The 26,952-nt window shown below is 43.7% G+C and overlaps 2 protein-coding genes across 9 annotated transcripts; both read left to right on the forward strand.

Moving 5' to 3' along the window:
- Positions 1-2,919: 2,919 nt before the first annotated feature.
- On the forward strand, positions 2,920-6,637 carry DNAJC28 (DnaJ heat shock protein family (Hsp40) member C28). 5 transcript variants are annotated; one of them, XM_055801568.1, is made up of 3 exons: positions 2,920-3,036; positions 4,195-4,298; positions 4,785-6,637. In XM_055801568.1, the coding sequence occupies exon 3, from the start codon at positions 4,838-4,840 to the stop codon at positions 5,954-5,956; it is 1,119 nt and encodes a 372-aa protein (XP_055657543.1). In that variant the 5' UTR covers positions 2,920-3,036; positions 4,195-4,298; positions 4,785-4,837; the 3' UTR covers positions 5,957-6,637. The 5 variants fall into 5 exon arrangements, with proteins under 5 accessions (XP_055657543.1, XP_055657544.1, XP_027638183.1 ...); XM_005234374.4 differs by lacking the exon at positions 2,920-3,036 and adding an exon at positions 3,069-3,548; XM_055801569.1 differs by lacking the exon at positions 4,195-4,298 and having other exon boundaries at positions 2,935-3,036.
- A 956-nt stretch (positions 6,638-7,593) lies between these two features.
- TMEM50B (transmembrane protein 50B) lies at positions 7,594-26,509 on the forward strand. Of its 4 annotated transcripts, none has more exons than XM_005234373.4 (8): positions 7,594-8,482; positions 9,627-9,738; positions 19,047-19,222; positions 19,777-19,889; positions 20,962-21,029; positions 22,085-22,177; positions 22,384-22,441; positions 24,829-26,509. In XM_005234373.4, the coding sequence occupies exons 3-8, from the start codon at positions 19,124-19,126 to the stop codon at positions 24,872-24,874; spliced, it is 477 nt and encodes a 158-aa protein (XP_005234430.1). In that variant the 5' UTR covers positions 7,594-8,482; positions 9,627-9,738; positions 19,047-19,123; the 3' UTR covers positions 24,875-26,509. The 4 variants fall into 4 exon arrangements, 3 of the variants coding, with proteins under 3 accessions (XP_005234430.1, XP_055657548.1, XP_027638165.1); XR_008746798.1 differs by lacking the exons at positions 7,594-8,482; positions 9,627-9,738 and adding exons at positions 11,445-11,599; positions 24,576-24,667; XM_055801573.1 differs by lacking the exons at positions 7,594-8,482; positions 9,627-9,738 and adding an exon at positions 11,445-11,599.
- The last annotated feature ends 443 nt before the right edge of the window (positions 26,510-26,952 follow it).

Raw genomic sequence — 26,952 nt, forward strand, 5'->3', positions numbered from 1 at the left:
CCATATAACTATCCAATATGTCAGACTTTGTCTTTCCTTTTGTCACTGCTTGACAAATAATTCTGAACTTGCTAGGAGCTTAAAAGTAAAGGGTTACAACTGCTTTATCTCAAACAAAAACATCAACATGCTGTCCAAAAAGCTTCATTAGGCATGGCTATCCAACCATTATTAACAAGAAGTGAAGTTTTTTTAAAAGCAAAATTATTTTTTCCCTTAATATAATTTCACAATTCACTGAAGTTTTCTAAGGCAGAATAAATTAAAGTTAGTGACTGGGAAACCAAGCAGTGCCTCCTACCCTATGGAAATAATGCAATTTTCATTCCACAACATAGTGAGGACACTAAGAAATTTTTTGCAAAGCAATTCAAAAGTGTGTTGAAAGAAAAGACAGCTGGTAAGACAGTTGGTCCTGGAGGAAAGGCTATAGAAGGGGACTGATCACTTGAATTGTCTTCCCTTACCTTTGTCAGACCCTGCTGTTTGCCTACACAAAAGGCTGAGAAGTCCTCTTGACTGGTCCAAGTTCTTCCTTCAGCTTCTGCTTCAGATCCAAATGATTTCTGATCTCCTAAGGCCAAGTATAAGGGTGAGAGGGTGAAAGAAGCAGACAGACCTGCATGCTGCCCTGTCCCCTTTTATCTTCCTATCTACCAGGAGAATCCCCAGCAAGATCCCCGTAATGCCACCCGCCCTTCAAAACAGACCCTCCCCACAGGCTTCAGCAGTGTGGACCATTCTCCTGTCTTCTCATTTTTCCTCAGCTAACAGCAAACAGAACTCCTCCCCACCCATCGGTCCTACAAGTATTCAACCTTCGGGGGAAAAAAAAAAAAGAAAAAAAAAAAAAAAAAGCTACAATGTGGTATCAAAAAGCTGACATCCTTGTTCAGTTCAGATGTTAAGACCAATTTTGTATCCTATGACAAGTAAAGGATCTTAAAGACTACTTATAAAAATATAGCTGAGCAGAAACACTCTAGTTAAAACCTGCACACATAACTCCCACAGACCTATTCTTTGTAGTGGAACACATCCTTAGACGTATATATAAAGGTTATTTTACTACCTAGCACACACTGAAATTGTGTCCCCCTTAATTACTACCCTTTTTACTTTTTGAAGAAATTTAATACAAGCAATGCCAGAGATACAATGTATGTAGTAAGTGTTATTTTATTCTCCCCTGGTTACTGCACCATCCTCCTCAACAGCCTAATCCTCTCATGACAGCATCTGAAATGCTCTGGTTAACATTAGGCAAGCATGCAATGCTACTGCTCTTTACTGAAAACAACGCACCTCAACACAGCACCGAGCAGAATCTGTGTCTTGAAAGTCAGGCAGTGAGAAATAATAAAATACATTAATAAAAACACAAGAGTATCCCTTTCACACCACTGAACAATTATTAAAGGAAATCTGCAAAGTTTGTTTAAAACTGTGGAATTAATGGGTTGTGTACTGTTGAACAGATGCTGTACTTGAACCTCCTGGTTTAAGGAGGCTTGCCTGCTACAACATTAAGCATCTCTTACCACGTATCCATAGCCTGCCTTCCTTAGATTTGCAAAGTCACAGTTCTACATTTTCTACCTGTGACTGAACAGCAAACGACCATGTGCAAAGAAGAGTCCTATTTCTTACAAGATTATAAACTTCCTCTCTTTTACAGCTGTTTCGCATTTTATTCTCCTCATCAGGAGGCTGTGACAAATAAAGTCAGAAACAGAACTCGCGCAGCCCTGAAACGTCTCTCTGCTACCTAACTTGCCAGAAGAAGATAATTTAAACTTGCATTAATTCCAGCAGGTCAATTTGTATTGCAATTATTTAACCTCTTTTTTTTTTTTCCTTAGGTGATGAAGTGAACACGCAGTAGAGAAAGACAATATACATGGTAACTTTCAATACCAAAAGCTGACTTTTACAGAAAGCAAGTCTGAAATAAAAAAATAAACGCAGAAAACCATCGCCTAGTGAATAGAAGAGAAAATCTCTGTGAAACGATGTATTTTAGTGTTGTTTATTCGCGAAGATAGCATACCCCCAAAGCCGTTACAGGACAAGCAGTCAGAATATAATACTGGAAGCTGTAAACCAAAGCAGGTTGCTCAGTGTGGCTGTTGCTGCCTTTCAGGCATCAGTGCCACCGTGCCACTGGCTGGGTGCGCAGCATGCCCCGTCACACCAAGTACCATATAGAAAACACAAGGGGTGGGTTGGTTGGGTGGTTTTTAATAATGCATACTGGTGTTTGGGGAGGAAACAAACTGTTGTTTCACTTGCTGGGCCTTTAGTCATGCACCTGGGCCCTCCGCTCCAGGCTGAGGACCAGAACGGTTCCAGGGCTTGGGGATCCTGCGGCCGAAGCTGCCGTTCCCCGACAGCCCCGCGGCCGCAGGAAACCCACCAGGCGCCAGCCCCCCGCAGCAACGGGGCCGAGGACAGGAGTTCCGGGCCACCGCAGGTCTGGCACTGCTGTTTGGGTGAGCTCAGGCACTCGCAGCTCACCCTGCCCCCGGCACGGCGGCGCCCCGAGAACCGCGGCGGGGGCAGCGACGAGCGCGCGCACGAGGCCTTGGTGGGGGCGGGGCGCCGGCAGGCAGCGGGGCTCGCGCCCGCTGGGGCGGAATCCACCCGGACGGGGGCGAACAAGCCAGTACGGGCGACGCGGGCGCGCATCCGTTCGAAGGGGGGATGGGGACAGCTGCGCCTCCCGCACGGCCGGGGGGCGCTGAGCCACCGCCCCGGCGCCACGTCACACGCCACCGAGCCGCGCGCCGGCCCGCCCCGCCGCCCCGGCCCCCCCGCGGTCACGGCGGGCCTCGGGCGCCCCCTGGCGGCGAGCGGCGCGGACCGCCCCCCGCCGCAGGGGCAGCGCGCCCGTCCTTGAGCGAAGGGTGCAGGCGGCCGCCCCGCCTCTTCCGCCGCTCCCGGCCCCCTGCCCCTCGGCCGGCGCCCGCCGCGCCCCCGGGCCCGCGCCGCTGCGTGGGCGGGGGAAGGGAAGGGGAGGGCGGGCGGCGGGACCAGGTGAGGCGGCGGTGTGGGGCAGGGGGCTCGGGGAGGACGAGCGCGTGTCGCGCTGCGGGAGCCTCCCCCGCCCTCCGTAACCGCCCGGGGAGGGGAGGGGGCCTGGGGGCCCGGCGTGCCGCCAGCGGCTCTGCTCCGCCCGCCTGCGCCGAGCGCGGCCTTGTCCCCGCAGCCCGCGGGAGGGGGCGGCCCGGGCCGGCCTGCTGGGCCCCGCGGCGGGCCGGGGCAAGGCGTGCGGGGCCGCCGCCCTCCTCGGCCTTGCGGGGGGCTCGGGTTTGGCACCCCTCCCCCAGCCCCGCCGCGGGGAGCTGGACTCCAACGGCGGGGGAATACCAGTCCCCCGGCAGCCGGCACCCTTCGGTGCGGGGGGGGTGGGTGCTATACGTACAGCTTGGTACGGTTTTTAGGCACAAATATATTGAAATCGAGTCTACAGTTGTGCGAAAGTCTGCGCTTCTGATCAGTGCATGGAATTTCAAAAGTGATTAAGTGCATCCGTTGATCTTTTCCATGTAAGTACTAGTTACGTGGATTTTTATGGCCACGCGGAACTAAGTAAGCATCCTTGCCAACTGCCTAGAAGGAAAGAAATCGCTATATATCATACATGAGAAGCTTTAACATGTTTATCAGGTCCATTTATAATAACTACTCAGGTACATTATAATAACTACAAGCTGATGATTTAATATGTTACCTGGATCAAAATCAATTGAAAACATGCAGGATTGATCCATTCGGGCCAAAGTACAGCTCCTTTCCCCTCCCTTTTCAGATGGGTTAGGGCAGAAGGACAGTTTGTTACACGTGGAACGTAAAAACACTCTTGATTCCTTAAGCTTGGTTTAGCCTAGTTTTTTGTTTGGAAAGGAAGCCAGCAAAGGATATATTTCAGTCACTGGTGAATCTATGAGACTCCTTAGCACCGTGTACGCGGTGTTAGCCTTAGGATTTTCATTAATAAAAAGAGATTGGCTGATGCGTAAATTGTGTGTGCAGTTTCTATAGTATTTTTCTACTTTTGATTTTACATGAAGACTTACTTATGTCGTAGTTTGCTAAAGGTGTTCCTTCTGCTGTTTCCCAAAGTAATTCAGAAGCACTGGTATTCCTGACAGGATGATATACTGTCTGCTGTTAATTTGTTCTGAATTCCAGATTTATAACCTTACCTGGCACAAATGAAGGAGATTGGCCACTAGGATGTGATCGCCCTGCTGGGATACAAGAGTTAATCCAAATGAATCTGTAACACCAAAAGGGTACTGTAATGAAATCCTTTGAGAATGTACCAGGGAGTAGATCTTGAGGCAAGGATGTATGTAAATAGAAAATTCAGTTGATGACTGAATGTAAGTGTATAGAGGAAAAGGAGAGGTTTGTTTCAGCAGTTACCACTCAACACACAATCACAGAATCGTCTAGAAAGTATTACGTTGCATGGAGTTTGCAGAAAGGCAGTAAAGCTTTGGCCTTTCGGGAATTCTGCAGTGCAGAACAAAGCTATGCTACTGTTGCTATACCAGGAGAAAAGTATATTGTGAATTAATTTTAATTCATATTGTAATACTTCAATAGAAATTAATAAGAAATGCCGATTTCAATATCAATCTCTAAAAGAAAAGAACATTGCATACTGTTCTGAAATTTTGTAGGGGTTTCTTTAAATAACAAGTTACAGATCAAACAAATCATTTAAGTTCTTTTAAAAAGCATATTTAACAATTTTTATAAAAATGTGTTTATAGGTCATTGTTTATAATGTAGCTGCATCTGAAGAAACATAAAGTGGCTTTCTGTCATGCTGACTAACAACATAGGGCATCACTTAATGGTATGCCAAGCAATGATTCCAAGAAACCTGAAGCCGTTTCCCTACGTTTGTTGCACCAGAATGTTGTCAGGTTACAAACCTAAAAGCAACATCAAGGACTCTTACAAAATTCTTGAGCTTGAGGAAGGATGTTCCCTTGACGATATCAGAAACTCTTATCGAAGTCTTGCCAAAAAATACCATCCAGACAGTGGTTCTGCCACGGCTGATTCCGAAGCATTTATGAAAGTAGAACAAGCATACAGAGTCGTGCTCAGTGATGTGGCAACCAGAAAGAAATCAAAGGAGAACAATGAAGAGGAGGAAGATCCATTCAAATTAAAAGCACCACAGCATAGACACTACTTGAGTTTTGAAGGTGTGGGTTTGGGAACACCAAGCCAAAGAGAAAAGCAATACATGCAATTTCGAGTAGACCGTGCTACTGAGCAAGTGTTGGAGTACCGGAAGCAGAGACTTGAAAGCCAGTATACTGTGACTGACCTAATGAAAGCCAAAGATGTGAAGCAGAGCAAAAAGGTGAAAATAACTCAGGCAGTTGAACGGTTGGTTGAGGACCTCATCCAGGAATCGATGGCAAAAGGAGACTTTGACAACCTCAGTGGCAAAGGAAAACCTTTGCAGAAATTTTCAGACTGTCCACATATCGACCCTATGACTCACAATTTGAACAGGATTCTGATAGACAATGGATACCAGCCAGAGTGGATCCTGATGCAGAAAGAAATACGGGAAACTATCGAGCGGTTAAGGAAGAGTATAGTGGCGTCTAGGTGTAAGCTTGGAGGGCCAATGACACCATATAGGCAAAAGCAATGGAATCGTATTTGTGAGCAATTTATAGAAGATATCAAGAAATTAAACAAAAGAATTGACAACTTCAACTTAGTTGTTCCTATTCTGAGCAGACAAATGGTGCACTTCAGTGCAGACAAAGAAATTGTTCGAGCACAAAAGACTTACGAAGCTTTGATGGAAAACAGAGAGGCTTCTAATTCAGACACAAAGGAAAATGAAGCAGAAAATGTTAAAAGGTTTGGGTGGAAGTCTTCTCTATTGAAGTGGTTAAACCTTACACTGAAATAAGATAATACAAATTCATCTGTCTTGTCAAGATTTTGAATGCACTTTATTAATGAAACTTGTAGCACTGGAGAATTTTCATGTACACTGAAAATGTAAAATTGAGCTTTCCACTGTTACACCAGCTAAAAGGAATTGGGTTGTTTGATGTGCATTTGCATGTCCTTAATCAATTTGTTTGTGAATATTGTTAAGAAACTGTGCTGATTTTGACTGGGGTAGAGATAAATTTCATCATAGTAGCTAGTGTGGGACTGTGTTTTGGATTTGTGCTGGAAACAGTGTTCATAACACAGGGATATTTTCGTTACTGCTGAGCAGTGCTTACACAGAGCCAAGGTCTTTTCAGCTTCTCACACTACGCCACCAGCAAGTGGGCTGCGGGTACACAAGAAGTTGGGAGGAGACACAACTGGAAGAGCTGACCCCAGCTGACCAAAGGGATGTTCCATGCCGTATGATGTCATGCTCAGCATATAAAACTGGGGGAAGAAGAAGGAAGAGGGGGATGTGCAGAGTTATAACATTTTGTCTGCCCAAGTAACAGTTACACATGATGAAGCCCAGTTTTCCTGGACATGGCTGAACACCTGCCTACTGATGGGAAGCGGTGAATTAATTCCTTGTTTTGCTTTTCTTGCGTGCGCGGCTTTTGCTTTACCTATTAAATCGTCTTTATCTCAACCCACAAGTTTTCTCACTTTTACCCTTTCGATTCTCTCCCCATCCCATTGTGGAGGGAGTGTGAGCAGCTGTGTGGGGCTCAGTCGCTGGCTGGGGTTAAACCACAACAGCAACAAATTGGTTATCCTCTTGCATCTCATTTTACTTCTGCTTAAATCAAAAGTAATGCTTCACTTTCGCATAATCACTCTCACAGTTTCAAAAGGTGAAACTGAGGCATAACAAAAACATTAAGGACAAAATGGAGGAAAAAGTCTTGCTGTGCCCTGTTCGACCTTTATCCTTTCTTATTTAAATGCTTACAGCTAGTTCATAAATTGTTGGCAGGTTTCATGCATTTTTTTTAAAGTACATTCGTCTCTTCAAGGTTAAATTAAATGGGAATGAAGGGAGGGTTCTGGATGTCTGGGCTTGGACTGTGCATCCTGCAGAAGTCCATTTTTGGACCTGGCTTTTGACACTGAGGGAGGTTTCAGAAAGCATCTGAGCAAATAAGTAAGAGTGGCCAAAACTGTACCCTACTCTAGTTGGAGTCAAGAGAAGGGAATATTCATTTTCAAAAGTAATCGCACCATTTAAGTATTTTAGGATACTGGCATCAAAGCACCTACTGTGAAATATTGCTGTACTATTAAAGTTTCTGGGCAGTGGCTTGGAGGGTGGGAAAATCTCCATGATGCCAAAGATTTATTTATCTTTAGTAACCTCTCTGCTCCCCACACCATCTGGTTTTCCTGGAGGACTCTGCCTTTGAAAAGGTGTCACTGGATATATCAGTATCTGTGTGGGCCCCTTCCTCACTCATGCCTCTGTGACTCAGCCTGTCACTGTCTCCACCCATGCAGGAGTTGTGCTGTGCCCTGCCAGTCTAACCACAGGCTCTGGTATGCAACGGAGGGGGAATTTACACTCTCAGAGTTTCAGAAATGAAAGCTAGATGATGATGATGATCACAACCATCCTTTGGCAGATGCCCCAGTGCTGGCAGTCTGGCTTAATGTGTTCGCTTTTGGGTGGATAATGCTGCATGTGCTCCTCTTGGTCTTTGTGCTCTTGCTCATCTAGATGAGTCCTTAACATGCAGGCAGAACATTATTTATATTTGTTGGTAGAATGAATTAATTGAACCATCATTTGTCAGAGGGTATTATATAATCTAGTAATATAACTGAATATAGTTTATTTGTTGGTAAACACTATAGGTCTTTCAAACCTTTATGTTACAGCAAATAATAATGGCAAGATTTTTTTCGTGTTTTAGGACATAGGGCTAATCTCGGCTTCCTTTAACATACCTTTTTGTAAGAATGAAGGTGGCAGAAGTAAGAAGAAGGGCATTATGTGACGATGGATCTGTTGCCCCCAGGTCATGCCACTGGGAAGCTTGTGCTGTGCTGTGCCCTGGCGCTAGCTGAAAGGGTTAGATGGTGGCTATTCGTTCCTTTCCGCTGAGATTCTGTTGGGAGGCAGGGGTACACTAGGAGTGTGCATCGGTTGTGCCAGCCAGTAATTAATGTACTCTTCAGTGGCTCTCCCAAGTTTGCAAAGATGGTGAGAAATAATGTCTGTCTTGCGTATTAGGAGAGAAGTGTTACACAGTGGTCAAGTGGGAACAAAATGTGCATGTGGCCTTGATCTGCCGTATCAGTAGCCTCATTCTAAATGCTGGGAGAGAGCAATCAGGTTACACGGCAGCCCTCTGTTTCTGGGGGCTTGGTAAGAGTTCAGATTGCTGTCCTTTCCTTCTCTCCTTTGTGGTACAGATACGACTCATTGAGATGGTGGTGTTAGACCAGGGGATAACAGAAATCTTTGACTTCATGAGCTCCTCACTCATTTTAGCAGGTATGTGTATGAATGTTTGTTCATTTCAATAACTTACCTATGCATTCTTGCTCTTAACGGAAACTGTAAATTCAACATACTTTTATGGAAGTGTTTTGACACAGTACTCTTAAAAAGATCAGATTTTGATTCTCATTATGATCTATAGGAATTGGATCTGAATTGCTGTTTAAACTAATCCAGTGACAGATTTAAAAAGAGCTAATTGCAAACTGAATTCATTGTACAAGAGTAAGTAGAAACCAGATTGCAGTAAGTCCAGCTTTAATGGCACCCACTTTGGCTCACAATGAAGATAAGTATCAGCAGTTTAAATATTTAAATTGCCATAATGGATGAGTCAACATACTGAGTGAATTTTATGTTCCTTTTAAAACGACTTGGTTTTAAATAGAGCAGATGTGACCTGACTCTCAGCACTTTAAGTCAGCCTTACATTGTTGTCATGAAAAATTGCCAGGCACAAAAATCTACTTCAGCACTTACGGCAATGATGATGAAAAAAATTATCTAAATTTTTATTTTCCCCAGGTGTGTGGAGGAGTATATTTTTGCAGTGCTGGTCTATTTTTTTTGTTGCACTGAGCTCACAAAATCTTAAGAGCAGAATTTAGTCATTAGTCCTAGAAAAAGTAATACCAAGTTCTTGCATACAAATTGGAAAAACCCAGGAGAGAATGACCTTCAGAAGTCATTTTTCTGTCTGACACTAGACTGTTAATTTGAATTTTATAACTGTTATCTTATTACTGACCTCAAAAGGATAAAATCACTGCTGATTCCAGATACAAATACATGTTGCTTATTCCCAGAACTCCCTATGTGTTTGTCTAATTACCATACAGCTTATCTAGATGACATCTGAATACAAAGGCAAAATATTATTTATATGCATTATTAGGATATATTAAGTGAGGTATCAGGTTTTCTCAGGGTGAGGAATCTGTTTCTTGCCCAACAATCTGATGGCTCTTTCAAGCACTATTAGCAAGCTCTACAATTATACATGTTAGTGCTTTCCAATTAAAGGAAAAGACCTATAGCTGTAGGCTGTCTGAAATAATGTCTCAGGCTGTCCTATAAACTAAAGAGTTTCGATGTATGCTGTAAGTGTTGAGGCCTGCTGAATATCCTTCTGTTTCAGAGCAAGAATGCCTCTCAGGATGCACCTAGAGTTTCAGAGAAGGCTCTGAGGAGAAGAAATAAAAGTCACAAGAAGCAAGAGCAGGGCATGCTGTAAGAGACAAAGACAAACGGTAAATCTTTGTTCTTAGTGGGAGAAACTCCCTTCATGAGGGAGAAGGGGATGTGTGGTGTCTCCCTTGCAGTTATTTCCCTACCAGTTGTGTTTCCCTGGATGTGGCAATCACACAGTTTACCTTTCCACAGCTGAGATCAGCTGTTGGGAAAACAGAAACGTGTGTGTGCATGCACTGGGGGTGGGAGGGGTGATAGGAAGGACCTGGAAAGGAGAAGAGATTAGGGGGAAAGTAAACTGCACGTAATGCTTCCAGATGAGAGTGAGAAGATGGTGGCACATACTTTAACAGGTATAGAGGCTGGAGAGTAGGCATGTGTGAATAACAAAAAAAAAAAAAAAAAAGGAAAAGAAAAAAATGGCTGTGATCCTTCTCAGTGAACAGCAAGGCAAGAGTTTTGTTACAAAGTTTTTTCTTCATGGTATGGTTCTGAGCATCATGAGTAAGAAACAACTGTTCCCATTGATGCTGTGTGCAGCAGAGAGCCTCTTCTCTGGGCTGGATAAAGTGAGAAAGGATGAGCTTCTTCGAAGGAAGACTGTGGCTTAGCTCCAGCGCTGGTGGAACACAGTGAGCACATGTAACTGAAGGCAAAAAGGAGGAGAGGCTTTGAGTACAGCTTTTACCTTTTAGTGGGATTTCATGGGGTGACAGCTTAACTGCCTTTTCACAAGAAACTTAATATTGTTGCCATTTGGTAGCATCAGTAGGCCTTGCTCCCGGGGCTCCTCTTCGTAGTGCCCCATATTGCTCTTCCTTGCTCGTGAGCAATATCCTTAAAATGCCTTCCTCTTTTTTTCTTTTGTTTATCCTTGTCGTACTCTTTAATTTCTACTTCACACTTTTCAGATTGATTCTGTACTTTTTTATCTTACCACAGCGTGAATTTTCAAGACTAATCACTTTCCTAACTTCAATACTTAAATTAATTCAGTTGCAGCATTTTCCCTTGGTATCTTGACATCGAATCTTTTATAATGGGCAGCTGTGTGTGCTTTACAAGATCTTTCTTAAGGCACCTCTGGTGCTGGTGTGGCCTTTCCAATGCTTTGGAAAGCAATGGGACGGAAAGCCAGGCAAAAAGAACCGATCCCGTCTGTGGGAAGCGTGAAGGGAATTTACCCAGAGTCTAAAGCCTGGGGTGGGTTAGCACGGCTCGGGCACGTTCAGCGCCGCGGTGCCGGCAGACGTCAGCTCACGGCCGTCGGGCGGCTGAAACGGGTAGATAGCCCCTCGGCTCTCCCCGGCCGCGGCGGGTGCGGAGAGATCCGGGGTGAGCGCCGGTCAGGGCTCCCCACGGGCTCGGCCCCGGGTCCTGTTCGCTTGCGGGCTCCGGGGAACGGCGGCGGGGCCGCTGCTGCCGGCGCCGGGCGGGAGGCGGCTCGGGAAGGCGGAAAGCGGCGATGGAGCCGCTTCTTCCCGGGGGCTGCGGGAGGGACGCGGGGTCCGTTAACGTTATTGTTTGGGTTTATCACGGCAGGCACGGGGCTAAGGCCTAACAGCGTCCGGCGGCGAAGTGCGTACGCTCCCATACGGATGAGCAGCGGCAAGGTTAGCGCGCCGTGCCGCACCGTGAGACGGCCCGCGGCGCTCCGGGGGGTGGCACCCGCACCCGCGGGCTGGGCGGGGCGCTCCCCGGGCGGGGGGCGGGTCTTGCGCCGACCCCGCCTCCCGTCTCCGCTCCGGTGTCTGACGTGCCCCGCCGCGTCGGCCAACCGCGGCGCCCCGTCCTCACCCAGCCTCCGGTGACGTGCGGCCCTCGCTGCCGATTGGCGGGCGGCCGCGTCGCTCGCGGGTCTCTCAGCCCCCCTCCCACGCCCGCGCGCCGCCGGCGGAAGGCTCTCGCCCTGGACGGGGGGTACGTGCGAGCGCCGCGTTCCTGCCGCGTCGCTGGGGGCGAGGGGCGGGGGGGCTGCGCGCGCCGGAGCCGGGGGCGGCCGCGGCGGCGGGCGGGAGGGCCCGCGGGACGCCCCTGTCCGAGCCTGCGGCGGCGCGCGCCGGCCAGCCTCCCCCGGCCAGGGGCCCTCGCGCGTCCCGGTGCCGCCTCGCCCGGAGCGCGGGACCCGCCGCCGCCCGCCCCGCCGCGAGGAGAGGCGGCCCTTCCCTCCGCCTGCGCCCCAGCCCGGGGCGGCGCCGTCGGTCCGGCCCGGCGCCCCTGCGCAGCGCTCGGTGCCGGTCGCGGGCAGCGAAGGGGTCTGCGCGCCGCGGGCTCGGGGCGGGGGCGGCCGCCCCCTGCCCCTCCGCCGGAGCCGTGAGCTAGAGCCGTAGCGCCGCCCCGCCGCGGGCGGTCAGGGCCTCTCCGGGGGGCGGCAGGGCCCGTCCCTCCCCTCTGCAGGGCCGCTGCCATCGGCCGCGCACCCGGGAGCGGTGGGACCGCGCGGGGAGCTGGCGGTCCGCGGGGGAAGTTAAAAGCAACAACAAAAACATTAACTTATTTTTTCCCAAGCGATGCTGCCCTCGGTAGAACAGTCGCTGTCGGGGCTGCGGCTCTGGGGTGCTGCCTCATAGTGCCCCGTCACGGCCTGAGCCCGTGCGAGCGGCACCGGTGCACGCAGCGCGGTGAGGGGCGCGGGCGGGCCTGTGGGTAACTGCAGGACCGAGTCGGTTTATTCCTCTCTCAAGTCCTCAAACTTCAGTCGCACTCACAGAATACCTGCTGCAGGCGGCAGTCACGCTGCTCTGGGGCTGATCTGTGCGAAGTGGTTACCTCTTGAGTAATTTTGCCACGCAGCCTTGTTTTTGTATAAGCTCATTTGAAAAGTTCCTTTCTTTCCTTCTGTCTTTCTGTAATACTTGAACTAGACTACAGATACATCATAGTGCTGTGGTGTGGGGGAAACTGAAAGTGAAACTGCATGTAATTACTGAAATGAGTGAGTGTCTGAAGATCCCCCTTTAAAAAATCCAGTGGGCTTAGTAGAAATGTTCAGGTAAGCTGCTTACAGTGAGCGTGCCGAGTGTCTTTTCATAGTATACGCATATGGGGAAAGTATGTGACTTCAAGCATATTCTGATCAGTTGCTTGTGGAAGTTGTTGTCTTGTTTGAGGAAAATAGGGTTTTCTTCTTGACTTTAAATTTCTCCTCTTCGTGTCTATCTTTTACTTTCTTCTTTGAAAAGAGGAGGTTCCATTCTTTGCTAACCTGATGGTATTCTAGGGCCCTAGCACAGCTTAAGACAGATTCCTTTTGGCGGATTCTTTTTGTATTTTTTTGTAACTGCTCTTAATATTTTGTTCAAGTGAAATCAATTCATTTGGGGAGGGAGAAACTGATTTTCTGATGAAAATTTTGATCTCCGATTCTTGGGTTTTCATTTCACCTGTCTGAATAATATCCTAGTTGTTTTAACCTGAGTGCTAGCGCCTACCAAGTATTATTTTTACAGTAAGTGTAACTGTCTCCAGCCTCCGGTTTGTTCTTGCAAGCGTTCTTGTGTTTCTGTTTATTGGACGTGAGTGATAAATGTTTCCTGAGAACAGTGGGAGAACCTGTCTGCCCTTGGAAAAGGGGAGGAGATAGATTGTAGGAAGGGCGTTGAAGGACAGCTAATGCAAGGAGTTTTACCTGTTTCCTTGCTGTGAAGTATGTGGATGTAAAAGTTTAAACCAAGAGAGTGAGTGTTGTACATTTACTCAGATAAGAAAGTCCAGCTGAAAGCATCAGAATCTTCTGGCTAATAGGATACAATTGGGCTAAAACCTAGGTAGGTGTCCATACCAGGGTAAACTTTAGCCCAGCTCTTGTGATCTCGGTGGATACTCAGATTCACAATGTCACTGGTCTTTCACAGTTGAAATACAGCTTATTATTTTCTTCCTCCTTTGCTAGGCATGTTGAGAACTGCATATATATGGAATGTTATCATAGAGTCACAGAATGATTTGGGTTGGAAGGGATGTTCAGAGATTATCTAGTCCAAGCCCCCCGCCGTGGGCAGGGACACCTGCCACCAGACCAGGCTGCTCCAAGCCCCATCCAGCCTGGCCTTGGACACTGCCAGGGATGGGGCATCCACAGCTCCTCTGGGCAACCTGTGCCAGTGTCTTGCCACCCTTGTAAAAAATGTGTTCCTCACACCCAATCTAAACCTACCCATTTCAGTTTGAAACTGTTGTCTCTTGTCCTGGCACTACATGCCCTGGTAAAAAGTGTTTCTCGAACTTTCTTGTAAGCCCCTGTTGTGGCTTAACCCCAGCCTGCAACTAAGTACCAACCCCTCCCCCAAAGGATGAGGAGGGGAGTTGGGAAAAAGGTAAAACCTGTGGGTTAAGATAAGAACAATTTAATAATTAAAATATAAAAATAACAGTTGTAATGAAAAGAAAGAGAGTGAGAAATAAAATCCAAAAGGGAAAAAACCCAAGTGATGCTCAATACGGTTGCTTACCACCCACTGCCGGATGCCCAGCCAGTCCCACAGCAGCGGTCGGCAGGCCCTGGCCAGCTCCCCCCAGTTTATACACTGAGTGTGATGTTCTGCGGTGTGGAGTAGTCCTTTGGCTAGTTCGAGTCAGCTGTCCTGGCTCTGCTCCCTCCCAGCTTCTTGTGCCCCTCTAGCCACCTTTCTGGCAGGCTTTTAGAAAAGTCCCTGACTTAATATAAACATTACCTAGCAACAACTAAAACATCAGCATGTTATCAACATTATTCTCATACTAAATCCAAAACCCAGCATTGTATCAGCCGTAAAAAAAACGTAACAATCCCAGCTGAACCCAGGATAGCCCCTTTTATATAGTGAAAGGCCACAATAAAGGTCTCCCTAGAACTTCTCCGGGCTGAACAACCCCAACTCTCTCAGCCCGTCTTCATAGGAGAGGTGTTCCAGCCTTCCCAAATGGGAGGCCCCCATTTTTGTGGCCCTTCTTTGGACCCACTCTAACAGGTCCGTGTCTGTCTTGTGCTGGGGACCCCAGAGCTGGATGCAGCACTTCAGGGGGGGTCTAGCAAGAGCAGAGCAGGAGAATCATCTCCCTTGACTTGCTTCTTTTTATGCAGCCCGGGACACAGTTGGCTTTCTGGACTGCAAGTGTGTATTGCAGGCTTGCATCCTTTTTTCCACAGGGCTGCTCTTGTTCCATTTGTCCCAAAGTCTGTATTGATATTGAGGTTTGTCCCAAGCCAGGTGCAGGACCTTGTACTTTTGTTGAACTTCATGTTGTTTGCATGCGCCCACACCTCAAGCTTGTCAAGGTCCCTCTGGATGGCAGCCCTTCCCTCTAGCATATTAATACCAATACTGTATAGTAGCTAACTGTTTATTTAGCAGCTTGTGAGAGGATGGCCAACCTGTTGCGTTTGGGTTGGCTCTGTACATCCTTCCAGTAAGTCTGATGGGCACTGTGCCTACTTTTTAAATGAGAGCACGGGAAAGTAGTTGGTTGAACTTCAGGCTGGATGAATTGTTCCGGCATCCTGCAGTCTGCTTCTTGTCATCCTTTTTTTTTTTTGGAAACCGCATGGCCCTTATTTGTCGTGCCCTCTACGTGTGGGAGCCCTCGATCAGGTGTGTGTTTGATCACAGTTGGCATTGTCCTCTCATAGAAAGAGGAGTATCTGCATGTTGGTCACAGAACATAGGCACGTTCAGTAATGCTGGGAGAAACGGTGTATCACTGCTTTTTAGTCATGTGTCCTGTACACATGGAGCTATGCCAGTGGTGAGAGATATCTTTAATTATTTCTAGTGTTAAGTGGGGCTCTCTTGAAATACCTCTAAGAAAGACTCCTTTCCAGAATTCTGAATGGCATTGATTAATGTTTAGATTGTCTTAGAAAAGGGCAGCCACATCAGCACCTCCGTTTCCTTTTACTGCTGATTGTGTTCTTGCATGTCAGCTCTATCACCAAGCTTTCTTTGTGAAATCGAAGCTAGTTTCTGCCATTAGGCACATGTAGAAATAATTCTAGCCTTCTTGTCTGTGTTCTGCTGCAAATTCTCTGCACCTTGTTTCTTCATGTTTGTCATTTATTCCAGTGAAACAGGAGAATTGTGTTGTCAGTCACTGGTTCTTGCTGTAGAAAGACTGCCACCTATTCACATATTCATTATGGGTGCTTCTCTTCTGAACACAAAGATAAGGTTAAAACAAAGTGCAGGTTTGTGAGCCTGTATTAAGCACCAAAAATACAATTTCTGGTAAAATAATATGCTTTGGCAGAAGGCTGCTCTGTATCTTAGAAGGTATTAAAAAAAAAAGTAAAAATCAGCCTTCCGGTCTCCCTAGCTTCACTCATTTGTCACTAATGCAGCTGTGAAAACTCCATTTGATATCCAGTAAAGTACTGGGAGAGGCTTTGTCTCAAGTTTCTGTTGTAAGTGAAATGCCTCTGGTTTGTCACCTAATGTTTAAAAAACACTTAATTATTAAGACAGGGTTTTGTGCAGTGTATGGCATCCATAATGTTTATCATTACTGACTTTGTGAAGTTGAAAGAGTTTTGCTGGAATAAGCGCTAGTCAGCATTGTATTGGAAGTTGGTTTAATTATACTAGCTGACAAAACAAACTATATATACCCTTTAAGCCATAGAAGGGAATAATTTTTTTCATTTTGTTTCAGCCTTTTGAACTAGACAATTTTGTAGAAGTAAGAAGATTTCTTTCATTAAGTCATCCAAGGATTTAACAGGCTGTTTCTTAATTTTCACAGACTGGTTGAGGTTGGAAGGCACCTTTGGAGGGCACCTGGTCCACTCCCCCCTGCTCAGGCAGGGCCACCCACAGCCAGTTGAGCAGGGCCATGTCCAGATGGCTTTTGAGTATCTCCAGGGATGGAGGCTTCACAGCCCCCCTGGACAGCCCCACTGTAGAAAAGTGTTTCCTGATGTTCAGAAGGAACCAGCCTCCGGTGTTTCGCTTTGGGCCCATTGCCTCAGGTCCGACTGGGCACCACTGATAAGAGCCAGGCTGCATCCTCTTTGCACCCTCCCTCCAGGTGTTTATATCCATTGATAAGATCCCCCTGAGCCTTCTCTTCTCCAGGCTAAACAGCCCCAGCTCTCGCGGTCCTTCCTCACAGGATGGATGCTACAGTCCACCATCTTTGTGGCCCTTCACTGGGCTCTCTGCAGTGTGTCCATGCCTCTCTTTACTGGGGAGCCCAGAACTGGACACACTACTGCAGGCCTGGCCACAGGAGCACAGAGTAAAGGGGAAGAATCGCCTCCTTCAGCCTGCTGGCAGCACTCCTGATGCAGCCCAGGCTACCGTTCACCCTCTTTGCTACGAGGGCACATTGCTGGCTCACACTCAACTTGGTGCCCACCAGGACCCCCAGGTCTTTTTCTGCCAAGTGCTTTCCAGCTGGGTGGCCCCAGCACATTCTGGTGGGTGGGGTTGTTCCTGGGTGCGAGAGCTGGCACTTCCCCTTGCTGAACTTCATGAGGTTCCTGTGGGCACATTTCTCCAGCCTGTTGAGGCACCTCTGGATGGCATCCAAGTAGAGGGTGAAAAATAATTTCTATTGTTGTTGCCATATTTGAAATAACTTTTTTCCTGTGGCTTTGCTTGACCTCCTCTCTGAATTGCAGTTGTACTTTTAAGTTTGAAGGAGGCGATTTTATTTAGAGATGTTAATATTATTTAGATGGTCCGTTATGGGGAAAAAGATCTGAAGGAAAATATAGCTATGAAGAAACACGCCTTCAGTCATTCAAAAAATGACTGAAACTGTATTTGCAGGCAAAGTCATAACTTTTGTAGATTTGACGTAACCACCATCGTGTTCAGTGGGGAGGAGGAGTAGTGCAGTGTGTTAGCTTACTCCTACCTGCGGCCAGCCGCCCCACAGGGTGAGAACCCTCTAGCCTGTAGTAGCTGCAGCAGTGGGAACCACGAGCTGTGTTCCAGTGCGGGTGGGCAAGGAGCTGGGACGGGAAGGGGGGCATTGCTGCAGGATGAGGAAGAGACACATTCACGGTTTGAAGAGGAACAGATAAAAGTACAGATGGAACCATTTTAAAAGTGGAAAAGAAGGAAGGGCTGTTGGAGCAGTTGTAAATCTGAGACAGTTCTGCACAGCAGTTTTGTGCGAAGGTTGCAGAAAAAATAGGGATCTGGAAATTGCTAGGTAGAAGTATAATCTAGGAAAATAACTATATGGTTGGGCCCAGATACTATAAAAAAGTAAAATACTTTTGGAATTGAGGCATTGATTTTAATGCTTTAAGGTATCATAAATAGGGATGGATTTCTGGAACTAGATTCAGGAGGGCAAACTTTCTTATCTTATTCATAGGAGATGGCCTGTGTTTGTAGTGTAGGCAAACTCTATTTATTATTTATTTATTATCATTTAACTTCTTAGCGTAGACTGCTAATTACTGTTATTAACCAGAAAAATGTTCTGCATCATCCTGTTCTGTAATACAATTGTAAAGGACATTTGGCTGTTGTTAGCCTTTAGCAAATATCTGGAAATTATTTATGGCAGGTTGGGAAAATACGGAAGCTGACAATACTGAAACAGGACAGAACAGCATTAAGGATGGCTGTGAGTCACTGCTGGACAGAAGACGAGTAAACGTTCTAACTTCTGATGCTCAAACTATATGTGCTAATCCTCTTACAGTGTGAGAATAGATGTAGTGTAGTGCAGAACCCTTTGTAGCTACTCGCTCACCAAACTGATGGAGAACTGTGTTGTTTCAGTAGTCACTTTGTAATACTAATTAACCTTGCGTTCCCCTTCATGTATTTAAAGTTCTGTGTGATCCTCTCTTTGTGAAGCAGGACATTCTTTACCCTTGTCATTAGTTGATTCACTGAGCTGATCCCTTTTCCCCTGTGTTAGAAAGGCACTATTTTATCGATCTTATTTGGAGACTGGAAATACAGGTATCTTATGCAAGATTCCATGGCCTGACTGAAAGACCCAAGTTCTGGTCTGTATATGAAGCCCCGTTGTATGTATCTTACTTTTTCTAACTGCTAATGCCAGAGAGAGCATTACGGTTTGAAGATGAAACTTATTTTGCTCCTGGTTTTTGCTTGCTTTTATTTTTGTGTTTCATACAGTTGAACAAACAATATATTCTATTTAATTTCTTTTGTCTCAGATATGATGATTTATATGTAATACATAGGTTTTTGACTTGTGTGATGATTTTATTTTGTAATTCTGTTTGCAAGGTTGGTTGTTTTTTAAAATATAGCTCAATATAGAATCCATAGAGTAAATGGAATACTTCATTCTGTAAAAAAAACCCACAACCCCACATGGTAAAAATTCCTCATGAGAGTTGTCAAGCATCTCAAGATTTTGCTACTGTGTATTAAGTGCAACTTTGGCTGTGTTTCAGGTATTTAGGGCACAGTTGTTAATGGGAAAATTAATGTGCAAGTACAAAACCAGAAGAGCAGTCTAATCTCTGAGGAAATGGCAGGATTCCTAGACAACTTCAGGTGGCCAGAATGTGAGTGTATTGACTGGAGTGAAAGAAGAAATGCCATCGCTTCAATCGTTGCAGGTGTATTGGTAAGTTTTAAGACAAGGTAAATCATGAGTGCGTTGAAAAATTTGGAAGTACCACAGTTACATTTTTGTTTCAGATTTTGTGAAGTTTCACTCCTAACTGCAGTTCAATCCAGTATATTTCTTAAAAAAATTTTGTAAAGTGTAATTATTAGACAGCTCTTTTAAGAGTCACATAACTTTGCATTTTCTCTGATAATGACGTACCATTTCTGCTATCTCTTCTTTATAAAAGATTGATTTTCCTAGTGGATGAATCTCATGTGTTTAGACCCTGGATTCTTGTTCTTAAAGCTGTACAGAGAATTTAACCATACATTGATACTTAATTTGAATAGAAAATGTGACTGATTTTCAAGTGCTCCTCTGAAAACATTGTTAAGGTTTATGCAGAGCTTGCATATCAAACAGATTTAGAGTCTGACTTAAAGCTAATGACTTTCTAGAATAGTTTGTAATTGTTAAAAGACAATTAAACAAATGGTTTGCATGAACATTTGCCACTTTTTGTCTCTGTACCCTTCCAGCCTCATAATAATGGTCTATTTTATTTCTAGTTTTTCACAGGTTGGTGGATAATGATAGATGCTGCAGTAGTTTACCCTAAGCCAGAACAAATGAACCATGCGTTCCATACCTGTGGGGTGTTTTCAACACTAGCTTTTTTCATGTAAGTGTATACAAAGGGAGTTCTTATAAAACAAACATGAGCTGTTAAACACAGTTTTTACTAGACAATATGATATATGATAAAACTTTGAATAACTTTGTTATAAATTACTTATAAATAATCTTCTTGTACTTTTTTGCATGGCAATGAAAGCCCTTTTTACCTTTTACCTGTGACCTTTGTTTCTGATTGTGGTCTGTTCATTCATTGATTCGTTGTTCTGCTTCCTGCCCCCGCACCCCCCCCCCCATCTGTTTAGGGTAAATTGCTTTTCCTATGTACTTTGGCTGAACATAAAGCAGACCCTCTTTTATGCAAGTGGCTTTCTATAATAAGTAGTTAGATTCCTAGATGAAAATTAATGTAATGTTGCCCAGTTACTTACCTCAATATAAAACATTTTCCCTGCTTTTAAAAGAATTTTTACAGCTGTCTCTGGCCCAAGACCTCTTCAAATAAGAGAGGTGGTAGTATTCTAGCTATTGTTACAAAGATGTAAATATGGCAGGCTTGAAGAAGTAATATTTTTTATTGAATTGTACAACATTGGTGAGAAAAAAGGATGCATTTAAATACATAAAACCTTCTTGACACTTGGTGTCTGAAAGTTTCTGATTTTATTTCCTCAGCAGTGTAACTCTTTTTAAGAAAATACATTGTCCCTCACTTGAATACTTAGGGTGTTCATTGTGAAGGAAAGCAACTTGTATCATAATCATGAGAGCACAGTGTTGATGGCTATTATTATTCCTGTGAAGTGGCTTTAGATATTTTAAAAACTTAAACAGCCAGAAAGTGACCAGGAATATTTCAGTCACTACAAAGGGCAATTCTTTTGTTTTACAGGTCTGTTAATGTAAAAATTGAAGTAAAACTTACGAAAAAATATGGGATTTGCTTGAAATCCAGTTGAAATCCTTCCATTAAGGGACATGTAATAACACGTTACTAGACAGAATGCCAAATAATTTTCCCAGAATTTGTTGCATCTTAAAAAAAGCTAGCTGTTTACTTATAACTTCAAATTTATTTTCTAATAATCTGAAGTGTATACACATTTTTTTGTTCCTAGGATAAATGCTGTATCAAATGCACAGGTGAGAGGAGACAGCTACAGTGACGGATGTTTAGGAAGAACAGGTAAACTAACTAAAAATCAGGCTGAGTTGAATGAATGATTATTTTGGTGCTGGGTGGTTTTTTCCAAGTGGTAGTTAAACAAATCATAATCGTAAGTTAAGGAGTAGGAGAGAACTTCTGTGAAGGTAATTTCTTTACAAAATTAACACTTGGAGATAAGTATTGTCTAAGAGATGAACTTAGAAAAACTCGACATCTGTATATCTTGAATACCTAAGCTTTCTTCTGCGAATCCCCCATAGCTGTTGGCAGAAATTTATTTCTGCCTTGTGGTAGGCTATGGAGCAGACAATCCCTTAAGAATGTCTTCTTTTAGAAGGTATCACAAGCATTCAGTTTCCATTGTATGTCACCTACTGTTTGGTGTCTGTGGACCTGCTGTCCTCTCTCTGCTTTCATTCATAATTCCTTTACTGTTTCTCATGCAGATGCCAGCATCTGTGTTCATGTGATTTGTAGAATGCTGGAAATCTGGTAGGATTTACTGAGTTTTGAACTAGCGTATGAGGCTTTTCTGTGTGTCATTCACAAGTCAGCTCGAGAGAATCTTTGCATAGAAGTATTATTCCTTTCCCATGAGTGAGCAGGTTGATTATTTTTGAGTGTCATCTTCCTTTTTCAGCAGACAATATCTAGTAGCTATGGTAGATGTTGCCCGTCTGAATATATCTTTCTGAAGTAAACACAGGAAGTATTTGCTTTATGTAACCTATTGAAATGCCATCTTTAGCTCAGAAACACTATAGTTTTGGCAAAGTACCTCATCATTAGCCACTCCAAGTTGTGTTAAATAATACTATAAGCATTCCCTACAGATAAGGGGAAATTTATGGTAGTTGTATCTGTTCTCTAAAATAAGGGGAATCCAAGCTACTATGTGCTTTACTAGAGAAGGCAAATTTGGGTTATCTTGTCCATGATACAAGGGTTTAACCCTTTCCCTTTGTGCCTTCAGCAAGATAACATATTGTATCATAATAGAGTCATAGCTTGGATCATCTGTCCTCATGGATAACAGTCTACATCGTTCTCAGAGGTTTTAATATTTCCTGCAGGTGCTCGTATCTGGCTCTTCATTGGCTTTATGTTGATGTTCGGTTCACTTATTGCTTCAATGTGGATTCTTTTTGGAGCGTACGTTACACAGAGTAAGTTCATTTATTTTCACATATAGAAAAGTGCTTTTGCTGTCAGCCAAAAGGCAGAAACCCCAGTAGAACGGAAATGTGTGGTCTGTTCTTGGCAGAGCTGTACCATCTAGTTTTGTAGGCAGAGAATGATAGTATGAATAGTGTTTTAAATACACCTTCCAATACAAAAGAACTTAATATTTCCTTTGTTACTTACTTTGCAGACACTAATGTTTACCCTGGATTAGCAGTGTTTTTCCAAAATGCATTGATATTTTTCAGGTAAGTTGTCTCAGCAAATTTCCCTCCTTCCAAGGGGGGTATATGACCTGCCTGCTTCCATGCACATTGATACTCCTGGAAAAGAAGTTCTGAAAGCTGGAGGCTGACTCCAGGCTTGGACCTTCCACAGCACGGAGTTTGCTGCTGTCAGTGCAGGACCCTTCGTATTACACTTTATTACCCCCCCTAGCCTTTATTTGAGGATGGTGGCATGTAAGTCAAAGGGACCCCTTAGGTCGCTGAGTAAACTGACATTGTCCAGAGAACTGAGGTGATATGCAATGCCTTGACTGATGAAACTGTTTCTTAAAAACGCTTTTCTTTTTTTTTTTTCCCCACTCTGCTACTTTTTACTACTCCCTTTGCTCCAGTGCTTAGAAACAATGTTTTATTTGCCCCTTCTCAGCCCAGGAAAGGCTCTTCAGTCCCCCTTGTGCTCCTGTTAGTCCAGCTCTTTCTGATCTCACTGAATTTACAGCTCTAGAGTGTGGATGACCAAGAATATAGACAGTGTTCTGGGTGAGATACTGTCAATGTCTTTGGATAATGACAATAATGCTTTCATCCCTGTATTACAAATACTTTGGCATATGTCCTAACAGCATTAGGCAGGAGATCCTATTGCCCTTTTCCTGACTGTTTCATACCAATGGCTCAGTTATCTGATAATTGATACACCTAGATTTGTTTCTACTGGATGAGCTCTCAGTTATTAAGAGGGATAATTTATTTTTTCTAAGAGCATGATGGTACATTTTGTAATATTACACTTAAATCAATTTCTTTTATGTAGCTTAATTTCATTAAGTATATCGTATGACACTTTGAACATACCTGTTCTGTAATGACTCTTTTTATATGTATAATGCATTCTGCAATCCATAAATTTAATTAATAAAAGACAATGAAAGCATCAAATAGTGTAAGTTCCCAGATCAGTCACTGAAAAAGTTCACATAACCTCCTCTTTTGCAAGTTCTTCCCCACTTAAATTACTGAGCTAGCAATTTTCCTTCTAGGACCATATCAAATTCTCTGCTAGTGACCTAGATTGACTGGCTCCACTGTGCTTCCCTGTTTGGAGTTATGTTCTTGCAGAAAATAGCAGTTCCTAAATCTCTTCTGCTCTTTTGTACCTGATTGAAATGGGATACTGAGGAAGGCTGACTTTTGAGAATAGTTTCACCATGCCTGAAATCTTTAGTCTTATTTCAGTAGTCGAACTTACGAAGCTGCTTTCTGTTTCTGAAAGTGTCTTTCCTTGTTTTCTATTGTACTGCATATGTAGATTTATTTTAGGTTTTTGTCTTCTAAAACTTGTTTTCTAGGTATGCACTATGAGAGAAATGACAACCTTTTTATTAAAACAAAAAAATGCCTCTTTTTTTTTTTTTTTTTTTTGTATCTCGCTTTGCACTTTAGGCAGTAACGTTTGCTAAGTCCATCTATTGCCACAGACTCCTTTCCTTAGACCAAACCTGGGTCAATCAGCAATGTCCTTATCCAAAACTTTTGTTTTGATTGAATCTGGTTCTCTTCCATCGGTGGTGTTCCCTAATGTCTGTATTCCCTGAACCATGTGTCCCCTCCAGGACTTGTGCGTCAGCCCTGGTTGTTACTCCACCAGTTTTTTTAACTTAGTTTAACATGCTGTATTAGTAGTTCTTTTCTCTAGTTAATCGCCCAGGTGACTAGCTTGTTTTACTTATTGCTTGTTATTGTTCTCAGTGTCAGTGTTTCTCATTTCCCTCCCTTTTCATTCTGTTAAGATTTAGTATGACTGTGCCCTTCTTTACTGCCTGTTTGTTGGCTGTAAGAAAAAAAAAAACATGGGGAGCAATAAGGAAATCATGCTTGGTTTTGTTCCCATAACATTTTTTTAATTTGTGACAATATATAATTGCATCCAACTTTATAAAAGGAGTTTTGGAAATCAAATTGCAATCTGGATCTCACTTATCCACCACAGGATCAATATTCTTTTTGATTTGCTCATAAAAATGTAAGTGCTTAGATTCCATCCTAGCATGATGAGTTATGTTCAGCTGATTGTCAGATGCCTGGATGAGGCTTGCTGCTCTGTAACTGTGTATTGGTCCTAGAATCTCTTAGATACTGGAATTTTTTCCTTCAGAAGGGCAGATGCTTTTACTGTGAGAATGGTTGCTTTTTGAGCAGTTGCTTCAGCTGGATCTCATAGGTTTAGCACTGCATCGTAAATGAAATGTAAGTACAAACCCCAGATAATGACTTGTATAAAAGTTAAGGTTACTGGAGTGCTGTTGATTTGCAGTGTACGTAGTAGATGATTATAAGGATACTATTAAAATTACCTTTTCCATCTTATGTATGGTCTGATTTGTTAAATTTTTTTTTTTCCTCTGTAGTACTCTGATCTACAAGTTTGGAAGAACAGAAGAGTTATGGGGATGAGAGATCACGTATAGTGTTGTCTATTCCATAGTTGCTATGTCGTACTATGTATGTAGAAATATTTACATTTATTTGTTCTTGTTTTGCTTTCTAAACTGTATGAACTGAGAAATTACAGGTTCTGTAATAAGCTCCCTCTTTTCACAGGATGGATTTGTGAATATGTACATACAACTGTATATATCTTAAAAAGGGAATGTCGGGCTTTCTTTCTGAAATCTTCAGGTATATCTTCTAACATGTGGGTTTCTGTCAGCTCCCAGGACCTGATCTTCCAAACCTTCCCATGTGTCAGAGACTTCAGTGGAACTGTTAGTGAACAAGCAGGATAAAGCCCGTGCCCTGTAAAAGGGGTTATTAATTTTATGCTTAGGTGAGCTAGAGCCAGTATTGCAAGGGCTGGCAGCAAGGGCTGCCTGTGGAACCTGAAGGAGTAGTCAGCGCGTGGAAGTGACGCAGCTAAACCTGTATTTAATGAGGGCAGATTCTGTTGTGTGCCGAGGTAAGAGCTGCTTTTAAGAATTTTGTATAACTGTTCAGAAAAATACAAAGTAGCTATTTTTTGTAAAAGGTTATGAATTTTTAACAAGGCCCTATATTAAGCAGGTTCTGCATGGCAAATCAAACCGTTCTTGACTTCTCATTGCTAGCACAAATTACATTTGGCAGCACCACAGTTCTTAGAATTAATTTCATGCTGTTGAGCGTAATAGGTACCAATTAGTATTTAATGTATTTACTGATACTAGACTAAAAAACCCAACAAACTGATGCCAGTCATACTTAAGGAATATAAAGAATAAATGAGTCAGACTACTATCTTTAAAATTATGCTAGCATAATTTTCTTCAGGGGAAGCTTTTTGCGGACAAATGAGCAGTTATCCTGCTACCTATTATCTTTTCTATTTAAAAGGCGAGCATTTCAAGTGGGGATATAGTAGATGTATTTATTGCTCACAAACTTACCTTGAAATAATTGCCAGTTTTAGGACTGCCATTTGCCCCAGTTAAAAATGTATTTATCTCCTAAATTTCATGGGCACTTTATGGGAATGCTTCCATTATTGAAATCCAGTTTCTTCTAGCTGGAGTATACAGAAAGGAAGAATAGCGATGTTTTATAGCTTTGGACTGATCTTGTATATTCATCTTGCTGTTGATTTAGGAGTTCTATGTGGTTTTTAAAGCATTTGAATCTACTTTGTGTTTAAAAGCTTTTATAACTTTCCATGTATCAAGATTGCTGACCAAATAGTATTAAACTGCAGAATGTAACTTCTGTGCATGATTACCATATACTGTTAGTCATCTAATTGCTCCCTTGTGGGAATCTCTCCAGTGGACAGAATATGAAGCAAATACTGCAGCTGAAATTGTGCTACTGGCTAGACTAACTTTATCCTGATTTTGCCATCCTGCAGTGAGTTACAATATATTCACTGGTGTTGATCATAGCTTTGTACATAAGTTGTCTTGGCTGTAATTTCAGAAAACTGCAATAAACTTTTATGTTCTCAAAATAATGAATTTCACAAGGTAATTGTACAGCAGTACTCTCTGTAATAGGCCGGTAGTACTGACTTTCAGCAAGCCTTACACCAGCTATCAAGTAAAAGCAAGGTTTTTGTTTTCAGACTGGTTGATTTCTTGCTTAGGAGATTGGGAACATTTGTTGGCTTTTTTACTAAGTGAGAAACAAGCATGGCCTGTAACTCATACCATTTACAGTATCTTGTACCTGACACGTGAACAGCATAAGCTGAGGGTTTGACTCTTAACAGTGTGCTTTAACTCAAGTTCCCGGTTAAGAAAAGAGTTTTCTTAAGAGCAGGGCAAGAGCTTCTTTCTGAGGTTACCTGTATTTTCTACCAGAAGTTTGCTTTCTTCCAAGTATTTTTTAGCCATCCCTTCTGGTTTTAGAGAACCGGAATGGTAGTGCTCTCTCTAAAGCTGCCAAGGGGAGAAAAGAAACAGCTTTGAACATGTATATATGCAAGTATTGCTTCTGGAGATACTCAAAGCCCACCGGGATGTGATCCTGTGCAGCTGCCTCTAGCTGTACCATTAGGTGGACTA

This window comes from Falco peregrinus, chromosome 4 (genome assembly GCF_023634155.1).
Source record: "Falco peregrinus isolate bFalPer1 chromosome 4, bFalPer1.pri, whole genome shotgun sequence".
NCBI lineage: Eukaryota > Metazoa > Chordata > Aves > Falconiformes > Falconidae > Falco > Falco peregrinus.

What these genes read in the sequence shown, in the direction of transcription:
- DNAJC28 (XM_055801568.1), top strand. Translation starts at nt 4,838, where the DNA reads ATGCTGACTAACAACATAGGGCATCACTTAATGGTATGCCAAGCAATG.
- TMEM50B (XM_005234373.4), top strand. Translation starts at nt 19,124, where the DNA reads ATGGCAGGATTCCTAGACAACTTCAGGTGGCCAGAATGTGAGTGTATT. An exon ending in TCAACACTAGCTTTTTTCAT is followed by an intron (nt 19,890 to 20,961) that starts GTAAGTGTATAC and finishes TTTTGTTCCTAG; the next exon opens with GATAAATGCTGTATCAAATG. An exon ending in CGGATGTTTAGGAAGAACAG is followed by an intron (nt 21,030 to 22,084) that starts GTAAACTAACTA and finishes TATTTCCTGCAG; the next exon opens with GTGCTCGTATCTGGCTCTTC.